Source organism: Embiotoca jacksoni, unplaced genomic scaffold, assembly GCF_022577435.1.
Source record: "Embiotoca jacksoni isolate LCO1_2020_lvr unplaced genomic scaffold, fEmbJac1.0.p SCAF_4, whole genome shotgun sequence".
NCBI classification, from domain to species: domain Eukaryota; kingdom Metazoa; phylum Chordata; class Actinopteri; family Embiotocidae; genus Embiotoca; species Embiotoca jacksoni.
The window spans coordinates 21,456,619-21,468,687 of record NW_027185392.1 but is presented as its reverse complement, the minus strand read 5'-3'; the positions used below and the strand labels follow the sequence as shown (position 1 = coordinate 21,468,687).

The window sequence follows — 12,069 nt, the reverse complement described above, 5'->3', positions numbered from 1 at the left end:
TTTATAATAACATGGCTAACAGAAATCATAGTGTTCGTTGGTGGGAAGTCAGAGACGGTCAACTTCTGGAAAAATGTAGATGCTTTCTTCATTTTAGAACATTTGGAAGCTTCCAACATTTTTTATGAATGATGAATAAAATAAAATAGCTGCCACGACCAGACAATTACTCCCACATTCTGCTGGAGCCAATGACGTCACTCGTTATTGTACACTTTTTTTTTTTTTATAAATTAAAACAGACTGAAGTCCGTTCAAATCCGTCCACTCGGTTCCTTCAACTTAAAACACTTAAAAAAAAAAAAAGTTCACCGTCTTATCAGGTGGTGCGTGTGGATGTTTTTGTTGCATCTCTGAAAGGAAAGAGGGTGAGGAAAAGTACGACAAGCAGACAAGTTAATGATCTCTCAGCGCTTGGAGAGCCAGCACCAAGAGAAGACCCTGCTTCTGCGAGGAGCTGCCTTAGCGAGTTTATTTACAATTCACAAAATACAGGTGTCGCTTTCCAACAGTGTTCCAGCATTTCACATTAGTGTTGTCGTCGGACAAAACCACCGTTTTCTCTCCCGTTTTCTCTCTGCCTTGCTCTCGTCTTTGGTTTCCCAATTTTGAAACTTTGCTTCACATGAGAAACACCCCAATCATTTTTAAATACCCTTCACGCGGTTCCTTTTTTCCCCTACATATATCTGCTTTGTTTGACTTCAAGATGATCCGGGTTTTCCTTTTTTGCTATCATCCAGGTGAGGATTTCATGAGCTACCAAATTTGCGTTTTTACAGCACAGTTTTAATAAACTTTTTACCATTTCATATTTGTATAATTTAAAATACAAGTTAGCTTCAAAACTTAGCTGGGTAGAGATTTTGGGTTTATCTATATTTGCCCACAGTTGTTTATGTTATGTACAATTTCCTTAAGTCTTATGGCTTGAAAACATAAAATACATTTCTATCTGAGGATCTCTGTAATAGTTGTGCGTTGGCTGTTATGGCGGCTAACTGAAGGCATGTATAGAAGTAGTAAACTCATTTTCTGTACTCGGTTCTTTTTTTACATTCTTGTCCTAAATTTGATAAAGAAGCTGCTTTTAAGTACTAGGATGCTGTGTAGTTTGAACATATATTTTAAAACGAATTTCCATCTAAGGTGAACACTTTTGCTTGTTCCGTTTTGTCTGAAACAAAACAAACAATGTTTTTCCAAAACTGTAAATACGCATTGCACTACGGAGTTAGTTTCTAAACAGCCTGCTGAATGAAATAGTAACATTTCCAGTTTGTTGCATTTTGTAAATTAAACTATATTTTGCTGCACTGGATGTTAAAGAGTTCAATAGGTCATACATTCGGCTGGTTTTGAGAAGTTATCTAATTCAAAATGTAACTGCATCAATACGTCACTAATGGTTCACACTCGGAGGAAATGCACACGTGTGCCGAATAAGCACTTAGCTAGTGTAAAGATTCCTACTGTCCTTTAATGAACTCTTATACGTACTCATTTGTATTTCAACCATCTACTTTGTCACTGCGTTTGTTTTTCCTTTGAAGAACAACACAAGCAGCCAGCGGACAACATGGTGAAGCTGTGCCGAGATCAAATCTGCTCAGAGTCACTGCGCAGCTCTATGAAACTGAAGCTCTCTCTCTCTCTCACTCACACACACACACACACACACACACACACACACACACACACACACACACACACACACACACACACACACACACACACACACACACACACACACACACACACACGATGAATATTTGAGTATTTCCAATCCAAAACCAATTCTGACTTTCTATTATTGAGAAAATAACCTGTCATCCATGTGATAGAAGGAATTGAGGAATCTCAGGTAAGTCCTCCTTTCATTCTAAACAAACCTTGTTATAACGGTCTTTGTTTCTTGCTCTGAGTAGAGTTACAGTTTACCTGCACAAGTATCCAAACTGACTTGATATTACTGATTTTGTAATCAAGCAATGTGCAAAAGAGCAACTCGCCACACTGCACACGCTCCCTTTAAAATGTATCCTTCTATATTATTTGGACATTTATAAATAGTAAACATTCTTGGAACAGAGGAATCAAATTTTGATGCTTCTTAATTTGATAAACAGTTTGGGTTCCAAACATTGAACTCTTTCCAAATGTCAGAGTGATAAAAAGAAAATATGTTTAAAGGGTGGAAGCTCTACAGCCACAAGTTCTTGTATTAACAGAATGATTCTGGATCCTCCAACTGTTTTTCCATTGTTTAGATAGTGGTTGAACAGTGCGCCCCCGTGTGGTCAGGATGTAGTAATACTTTCCATGTAATACACAACTACAGTTAAAAGAGAGGAGTAAATGAAGTTTACAGAGCAGTTCATTATTATTTTGGGTCAGGGACATTTTCTGACTCTGCTCAAACACATAGAATCACTGAACCTCATCGTTACAGAGCTTAAAAGGACATTCAAGCATTTTCCCATCAGTGAAGGACTTTTTATCCTTTTGTGGGCATGTTTAAACCAATTACTATTCAGTTAATTAGAAGTTAATGTATACACCCTCCAACTAAAGCTCAAAGAAAACACTTCAATCTCTAAATCATCATTTGTATCTCTCGTTTTTTTAATCCAGTGTGTTGGCCTTAAGGGACAAAATAGAAACATCTAAATTCTTACCAACTGCACTGCAAGAGCATTTCTTATTCATAAAGGACTTATTTAGCCGCCATAAATTGTTTCCTTTTTGAAAGCTGATGCAGGAAATTTGTCAAGTTGAACACTATATAAAAAAAATGGTTGGAACCAGAACCTCCTGCCATTTCAAGGCTTTCTTTTTACAGATGGGTACTGATGGACCTTGTCAACCCCTGATCTACTGAAAGGCTAGTTTTCTCTGTTGTACTTGCCCTCACCTGCCATGAACTAGATCAGACAATTGACTTTTTGCTCAAAGAATCTAAGAGAGCTATTTAAACCTTCAGATGTTTAAAAATCAATACCGATACCAGTGATCAGCGAGGTGCGCTAGACCTTTTTGTTGCCGATACCCAATCTTGTTGCCGGGCGTTTATTTGTCTCCGTCTCGATCGCCACGCAGCCGTCTCTCGTGCTGCCGTTTGGTGATGATGTATTTGAAGAACTCGTAGACGGACCAGCTGATGGCAGTGGAGGGCATCTGGTAGATGATCCTGGCTTGGACACCCTTAAAAAAGGCGGACATGCCGCCCATCCTGTACACCGTCCGAAAAGCCTCGCCCAGACCGGAGATGTGGCGGCTGCTGGGGGCCGAGGCGGTGGCTGCTCCCACCGCTGCGGCCGGGGCCTCAGCCTGGATCACGTGAATAGCTTGAGCCTCCTGTGTGTTGAGGAGGGTCTTGCAGACGTCAAGGGGAGTGGTGGCAGCAGCAGCCAGCGCTCCGGCGAGAGCACCGGACACCACGTGGGAGGAAGGGTTGTACTGTCTGTGAGGGTTGAGGAGCTCCTGGAGGTACTCGTAGGTCATGAAGTGGAGCGCCTGGAAGGGCACGTTCATTGTCAGCTGGGTGGTGTAGCTTCGGTAGAAAGCGGCCGAGCCCTCGTGCCTCAGCAAAGATCCCATACAGTCCAACACGCCGCGGTACGGCGAGTTGAACATCTGCATGCGTTGTTTCACAACTACAGGGAAAAAGGAGGAAGCACATATCAATTAATCCCATTCAATAAGATAATGATCAAACTCCCTCCCTCCAGTTTCTGTATTCACAAATCCTGTGCGGAGTTGCAGAACTACGATGTTTAGCTTGAGATGAGATAAATGAAGGGATAACTGTAGAGCCATCTTCAATGTTCTTTTGTTCGAACAAGGCAAAACAATGCAGATGATAATGAAAGGTGATTATATATTAAAATCATGTGAAAATGTTTATATTTGTATTGCAAATCTGGTTATTTTTTTCAATAAATGAAAAACAAACTTTTCCTTAATGTAACTTTGTCACTGGGTTGCTGTCGTAAAAGGTTGATGGTCTCAGCTGAGCCTGTAGCTCCACCAAGTGTCTTCATCACAAAAACGCTTCACACACATTTTCTATAATAGTCTTTGAAGGAGGTCGAAAGCTTCGACAAATACACAAACAGTCTTTACTGTGCAAAATGTACCGAACACGACTGAAGGTCCGATTTACTAAAAGTCTGCGTGTGTAAAATCCCGTGTAAACTCCACACCAGCCGCAAAAAAATGTCCAAGCTGATCTACCGACGACGTGCAGTGAGGGTTGCGTCTTTCAAATGTGCAATTTAACACACGTCCATTTTGCATGTTTGCCTGCATGCATATGTAATATTGGGTGTTTGTATTTAAATACTCGGAGGGGAAAAGCAAATACATAAATTTAGCACCAGCAAAGATATTTACTAAACCTGGAAGTAGAAATAGGAGAAGTAATTGTGTGTATTTTAGTACAACTGAAAGGAACGTATTAATCAGATGTACATCAGGAGAGACGGATGATCTTATTGTGGTGAGAAGAAGACGCAGAGAAACCAAAGAATACGTAGAGAACGAGGTTTTACACCCGTGGAAACATTTTTGGAGATGACAGACACAGAAATTATTAAGACATTATCGTCTCTCCAGCGATGACATTTCTGAGTTATTGAATGAACTGAATGATGATTGACAGGAGGAGCCATGAAATACCAGCAATTAAAAAAACCTCTCGCGACACACTGAATGAAAAGTCACCTTCTCATCACAGAGAGATCTGGACCTGCTGATCAGTGTTTGTTAGAGAATCTCACCCACCGGCCCTCCTTTTATTTGGCAACGTTTTATTGTAAGGTCTTTTTTTCCGTCTAACATCTTGCCATCTACTCATAATTTCATCTATTAATCCTTTTGTTTTTCCCACGACATTGACTTGCTCGCTGATCATTTCCTATAAAGCGTTTTCTTCTTGTTATATTTAGATTCATTAATTTCAACGTTATCAGATTTCCTTTTGCGGTCGTTTTGTTCAAACAGCTGGAATCACTTTAATTTAATTTACCTGATATCAAAGATAAAATGATTCTTCGTAAATCACCCGCAAAACGGGTGCAAAATAAATGTGAAAACTTTTAGAAAAAATACACCATTTAGTAGCCTTTATTTGAGATCTTAGTAAATCAGGCCCTTAGTGTACACGTCAGGTGAGCCGACATATGCAAAGAAGAGGAGGAAGAGGAGGAGGTTTTACCTTCAGCTGGGTTCATCATGGCATCGTGGAGCACTGTGGCCATGCAGCCTGCCACTCCTGCAGAACACAGAAAACTTAAAAGATGTAACAACAAGGAGATCAAGTTTCATCACCTAACTCAAATAAACATCCATATCCAAATTTGCTTCATTAAACATAAAAATGTGTTGTCTGTTGGTATTTTACCCTGCCGTTCACTCCCTTCTATTCATTTTCTCTCTCCCTCAATCATTTTCTTTTAAATTAAATATCTTGGAGCCAAAAATGTAAGCGAGAACACTAAAAATTGTAGCGTCATGAATAAAAAGTAAAACCTTCATCTGGATGTGTTCGTGTCTGTTGGGGAGCATCTTACCGTTTGCAAAGTGGCTGTTGGTGCCGGGATGAATAGCGTCACTGAGGGAGAACTTGATCTTCTCGTAGCAAGCGAAGTAGAGAGCGTGAGCAGGTCCCGCCCCCACCGCCAGCACATTCACACCTCTGATTGGCCGCCACACGCCCTCGGTCCGCACGATCTGCCTCAGGGCGTCCATCACGTTCCTGTAGCGCGCTCCCGGCTCGGGGTGGAGGCTCTGCATGCGAGTCTGAGGTAACAGATACGTAAATAAATCAGACAACGATCCAAATTATGTTCATAGATAGTCTGCAGGGCTCTGAGCCGTAATTCCCCAACGGTGAAGAATTAGTGAACTTTGTAAATTAGGTAACCGGCTTTTGCAATGAGAGCAGGATCACCTTCATTACCAGCATCATTGAAACACATACAGGTACAAATCAGAAGTGTTCAAACACAACAGTCCTGATACTGTACCAACCACATAATGAATTGAGTGATGAGCAAAAAAATAAAAAATAAAAAAAAAATAAAAAAGGATGAGAGCAATACCAAACTTTATGTTGTTGTTGGGGAAGAAGCAGCATTTTTACATTTTTTGATTCTGCAAGTCGCAGCGTTAATGACAAGATATAATCACAAAAGAGGACCTTTCACTGTCAACTCGTGTTTTGATTTAAAAAAGCTCCAGCTGCCGGCACTGACATGATGGGAATCCTTACGAGAATTAGAACTCCTATTACAGTAAACTACACGAGCAACATAAAGACACAAAATAAATGTTGTAATCCGAAAGAGCAGCTTTGGGATAATTAAGTTATTTCTGGTTTAAACAGATTAAACAAAGTATTGTTTGTGAACATGAATAACTGACTCTGAGAATGAGTGTTGAGTATTATGCCATTATACTGTATATTTCCATAAATGTAATAATCAAATTTATAAGAATTACAATCCTTTTAATAATTAATTCAGGAGAATTGTGGCTACTGAACAAGTACTAGTACAAGTGGTGTCCTATTTCTTTAGGTCAAGATTGTAAACCCTTCTGGCTCTGTTCTGAAGGGCCATTAACCAGCAGAGGGCGCTCCTAAATGAGGGGTCGGGCCACAGGATGGGAAATGGCATTGGGCCTTAAAGAGTTCATTACTGCGCACTGACTTCTGACTACAGTATATTCAAGTCACCAACGTAGCAGACAACATACGAGAACCGAGTGCAGTGTGGAACCAGGAAGTGGTGCTAATCCAAACACTCATGGATAAGCAGAACTATTTGCTAAATGTACAACAAACGTCATTGAATCTGCACATGGCTGACTAAAGGAACAGATTACCAGAACAGTGAAGAAACTTGCGCAAGACTGAAATTTTTCATAACATGCAATAGGTGAAGTGCCGGGCATGCACCCTCCCCCTCAGCTGTAATACAGCAGAGCAGCGAGCACAGCTGCCTCCTGCAGGTTTGATGTGGTCATTTCCAGTCGCTGCTTCTGGGAAATAGTAACTCACATGGAATGTGCTCAGTCATTCACAAAATAAATGGTGTATTCAAGTCTTGTTATTTATGTGTTTAGAGCACTTGAGTGGGAGAGACTGCTCAACACAACACTCAAATCAGTCTGGAGGTTTCTATCAAAACACAGAATCAGGGGTTCGTAATAAAACTAAATAATACAGAGGGTTATGTGTTCAAGTAATGACTTTTAAACTTGCTTGGTGTGTCTGTTTCACAAATGTTGTCTATCTGAATAACAGACACCAACTTCAGCTATCAACACATTAATCTCTGGAGACTAATCGTCAATCTGGTTTGGACGTTGCTGAGTAACAAATGATCACTGATTGGATGACAAAGAATTAATACCGTTAACATCTAACGTCTATACAGCCTGACCAGTTTTGTCTCTACATAGCAAGAGAACCAATCACAACGTATACAACTAGCTTAATCGACGTGTTTTCTGCAGATGTTACTCCCAAAGTTTTATACAAGAGCAACATTACATTCGTCTCTGTTTGATGGTAAGTCCACTGTGAGAAGTAGAAAACACATTTATCTGTAAGGCAATAAATGTCTAACAAATATTCAAGGAACTCCGCCCCCTAAACAGACGGGTTTTTGCTGACATGTGATCTGTCTTCGATAAACTGTTTCTCATTAGCAGGAACAGATCTTCATTTCATTTCCTCGTAGGTTAGAAGCAATTAATTATTTATAAAAGTATTCTTGAAAAAAAGTAGTATAGGTACAAACTTCGCTTTAGTAATGACTGGGTGATTAGTGCTAATCAAAACCAGACAGGTTGATCCACTACTTAAGCTTTTGATGATTTCATACAAAAATGTGAACGAATTGGGGTTTTAATGGCAAATCAGTGTGTTTGCACTCAGTTACTGCTTTTCAAGACTAAAAATTGTTTTTGTCTACCACCACTGCCCGAAAAGAAGTCATGTGTTGATGTGATAAATAACAGACACATAAACTGGGTCATGGTATGATTACACAGGAAAAAAATAAATGAGGATATTGAAATACATCCTCGCAACAAATATCTAGTACAGTCCAAAGTAATTGTGGAAATGTAAACTAAATTCCAATACTAAGCTTCTAAATTGTACTTGTATGATCTAAAATGGGCTTTTGGTCATATTCAAGAGGATGGGTTAACACGGGCTCATTAAAGTACAAAAGAACAAACCAAGGATCATTAATTTACAGTGTTAGCCAACTGGGTGAGATGGCAACAGGAAACTAACCTTGTGAAAAAAAAACTATGGCATACAGGAAGTTGTCTGCAAAACTTTACTGTAATAAAATTCCAAACTGACTTCCTTGAGCTTAAACTTCCTCCTCCTACTTCAACTTTGTGGCTGAGGCAGCGAGCCAGTCTTACTGAAGAAAAACAAAAAAAACATCTTTAAAAAACCCACTCGCCTCTATTTGAGTGATAATTACACCTACAGTTTACTTGTAATGGCTTTCCTTCATTTTGCCAATTTTTTCCGGGTAGAGGTTTTAGAACCTTCCACCCAGCTTAAAGATTTATCTTGAATTTTAGAGTCTTTCTTTATCCTTTTGTTACCGGGTTTCAAAAAATGAGAAACTGAGAAGTAATAATTACAGTGGGAACATTTAAAATAATATCTGCTTATAACTGCTTGTGACTAATTAACCTTATAGACACATACTGAATGAGAATTAGAAATAACTATAAGTCTGTCCTCGTGAATGCCCAAACATTTCTAGGAAACAGAAGAGCTAATCGAGAAGGAATTTGTAGTGAACGAGAGCTTTGTTTGATTAATCAACTGCTCCGGGAAACCACAGAACTATTTGGTCCTTAGCTTTTGAGGACAGGACGTCCAAAATAACCGGCTGCATTAAGAGCGCTAGAGTATTTACAGAAATAACGGCTTTGTCTTGATTGCTGCAAGCCTTTTGACTGGTAACACTAATTATATAATCATTCAAACATTTGAATTATAATTCATGTGTTCATGGTAAGAAAGTGTGTTAAAGTGCCAGTTTAAGAGCTTTTCACAAAGCACTCTTGGGTTGAGTTAAGTTTGAGGTTATTGTACAAAATCCAGAAAGACTGAGGCTGAGTCGTTAGTTTGGTGCTACTATTCACAATACTTATTTTCATAAATTTATCTTCACAGTTGGAGTGCATGAAATTGTGTTCCATTTCCCACAACACAAAATAAACAGAAACCCATATAAGCCAGAAAAACTTGTTTTCCCAGAATGTTCCTCTCGTCAGCACCGTCTACAATCGGGTTGATTTTCTTACACTGTTAAGAGGCTTTACTTTTTTATATTTTTCACTGCCTTGTGGGAAACTGGGTATTCAACACGTCAATGTAAATAAACAATAATTGTTGTCATACAACACAACAATTAAAGAGTTCAGATTACTAGTCGTGATACAGGTGATTTAAATGAGCAGGTTGAACATTGAACCGAGTCCATTCAAATGGTTTGGCGCAGACGGTACGGTCAGGTTTTACTTTTGTTGGGTGATCATGAAGCTGTCCAGTTATGTCAGAAAGTAACTGTACACTACCACACCTCCTCTGCCAAGCCAACGTGTTTCATTTCCAAAAATGAATTGGTCCAGAGTGTTTAATGTTGGTTTGGTTATCGATTACCCATCTGAGTTACTCAACTTCTAACCTGTCCTCACGTTGAACTTTATCCACATGATCTCCAATGACAGCTTCTCTAAAGTAAAACAAATAAAATAAAAATCAGCAATGTTCAACAGACCACAAGTATCCCTCTTTCTTTTTAACATAACCTGTTGATTTCTGTCTTTGACAAGCTTCTGCTTCATTTGTAATACATAAATATTGCGTCGTCGCCAATATTATACAATTATTTAGTTACAAAACCACAGAGGAAAGTGGTCGGACAAAGATAAACGATACGTGGCTCAATATAATGAAACTGGATCTGTGGAAAAAGTCCATCCATCTTAAAACTTTTGCGTATTCCTTGCCAAGCCGCTTTTACCTGCGGTATCGTAAAGAGTTGATTCAGCATCACATCTGAGAGAAAAACACCATGAAACATGATTTATAACCATGTCCGATAATGGAGGCATGCTAGCCAAAAAGGATACTACTGCTTTTTACCCAACAGGCTAGTTTAGACAGACAGCTAGCTCAGAGACAACTCGACTGCCAAACATAAGAGTTGATTACACCAATATTTGTCGAAATTGAATGCTGAGCGGAGGTCGAAGATAAACACATCTCTTTCAATTTTGGTTTAGACCACCTCGTGTTGCATTGATTGATGTTTAGGTGACGTTAGTTGGCAAACTGACCTCTGTTAGCCAGGCTACCCCCTGTTAGCTAACGCTAATCGAGTCCGGGCTCGTGTTCAGGCCTCCGTCGGCTGCAGGTTTATGAAGCCGGTGAGCGCGTTCAAAGAGACATAAACAGGACCCGGACACGTCGGAAAACACGCGGTGTGTTGTGTTTCGGTGCTTCGGTACCTTCACACAGTCGATGGGGTACATGAGGCAGTGCTCCATGATCCCAGCCACGGCTCCTGCCAGCATGTGTGTGCTGGTCGCTACTCCTCTTGGAAGTCCTTCGTAGTCTATTTCTGGCTCGGCAGAGGTCGAAGTCTCCGCAGTGGTCCGAAGCAACACCGGGGCAAACTCCTGTTGCCCCGCCATCCTCGGTGAAAAAGACCCAGCGAATCCCCCTGTGGTGTCCAAGAGCCTTCCGCTCAGCCATCGAAACTCTGCCCCCGCTGCAGCACCCGCGACCCGGCTGTCGACAGCCGGTGTTTCCATGGACGTTCGCCGGGACACGAAACCGTCCGCTTCCATCAAATGAAGACGAGTTTAGTCCGTCAGATCAACACGGACAGACAACTCCGACGGCCCGTCTGTTGGTACACTCCTCCCGGCAGTTTAACTGCGCGGCAAGCAGCTGTGGAGGAGTCCAGGAACCGGGAGACTTCGCGTCACATTTTGAAATTAAAATCGATTCGACAGTCTAACTGTCAATCAATAATAGCCTAATTTAATTGGCTAATTCAGTATTAAAATGAAGGGGGAGGGTAAAGTGGGCGGAGTTCAACCTCGCTGGAGTTTGCCGATTTTGTAACATCAGGAAGTCACATGTACCGGTAGAGTTTTAAACAGGACGTCCCAGGCTGGCTATACAAAAGGGCTGTGAACATGGTTAAAAACGTTGACATATGTCTATGGTTCATAAAACCCTTCAACAATTCTTAATTTAGGACTGGAATTAGGCTTTAGAGTTAAAAGTCAAAAATATAACAGGCTAACTTGCCCACTTAATTATCTGAGAGTTCACGCTCTTACGCAAAGGTCTTAGTGCAAAGTTAAATTAAGACAAAATAGCCTAACTGTACGCTATAAGTGGTTATATACAGAATATTTTTTAATCAGATATAAGAAAACTGTTTTCTGATCGCAATCTGATGTTTGATCAGGAGCCTATATGATAACAGTTTCAGCTGATTGACTTGTTTCATGATGGGCAACCCCATCTTCTTAGTTAGGCTCTAGCATAACAAAATATAAACCAGGGGAAATATTCTTTACTCAAACACATTAGAATTCGTCTTGTTGATATGTTCAACAGTCTGATCTATTTGTTTTCTTGAAAAGGCTATTTATTTGGCAATCCACACCATTACTGTAGAGCATTTTATAATTTGGGCATACCTTTCAACATTGCCATAAACCTACTCAAGTTAAAGCTAAGATTTGCTTTATTTTCTTCACTGAAGAACGTACTTTAAAGAACAATAATATGTGAGTGTTCAAATACATAACCCATTAAACTATTGAATTATTGATTAATCCCAAAATGTGTCACCCCTTGGCTAAATGATACAGATGCCTCTGATCAGTCATATCAGTTAACCTTTAAAATTAAAAATGTCCAAAGCAGTGAAGCAGCTGGATCTTTTGAGTGTGTCATAAATAGTATCCATATCACTAATGTGACTCTTATTAATCAAATCC

The 12,069-nt window shown here is 40.0% G+C and overlaps 1 protein-coding gene across 1 annotated transcript; it reads right to left on the bottom strand.

The window, feature by feature from the left end:
• Positions 1-396: 396 nt before the first annotated feature.
• On the bottom strand, positions 397-10,971 carry LOC138209169 (mitoferrin-2-like). The gene is made up of 4 exons (XM_069167559.1): positions 10,558-10,971; positions 5,574-5,802; positions 5,219-5,275; positions 397-3,656 (listed from the first exon to the last, which is right to left on the bottom strand). Exons 1-4 carry the CDS (start codon positions 10,897-10,899, stop codon positions 3,070-3,072), a joined length of 1,215 nt encoding a protein of 404 aa, XP_069023660.1. The 5' UTR covers positions 10,900-10,971; the 3' UTR covers positions 397-3,069.
• Positions 10,972-12,069: the final 1,098 nt, after the last annotated feature.

Excerpts from the sequence above, each read along its gene's own strand:
- LOC138209169 (XM_069167559.1), bottom strand. The coding sequence starts at position 10,899 with ATGGAAGCGGACGGTTTCGTGTCCCGGCGAACGTCCATGGAAACACCG. Across the intron at positions 5,803-10,557 it reads ACCCCATCGACTGTGTGAAG|ACTCGCATGCAGAGCCTCCA; the intron begins GTACCGAAGCAC and ends CTGTTACCTCAG. Across the intron at positions 3,657-5,218 it reads CATGATGAACCCAGCTGAAG|TTGTGAAACAACGCATGCAG; the intron begins GTAAAACCTCCT and ends TTTTCCCTGTAG.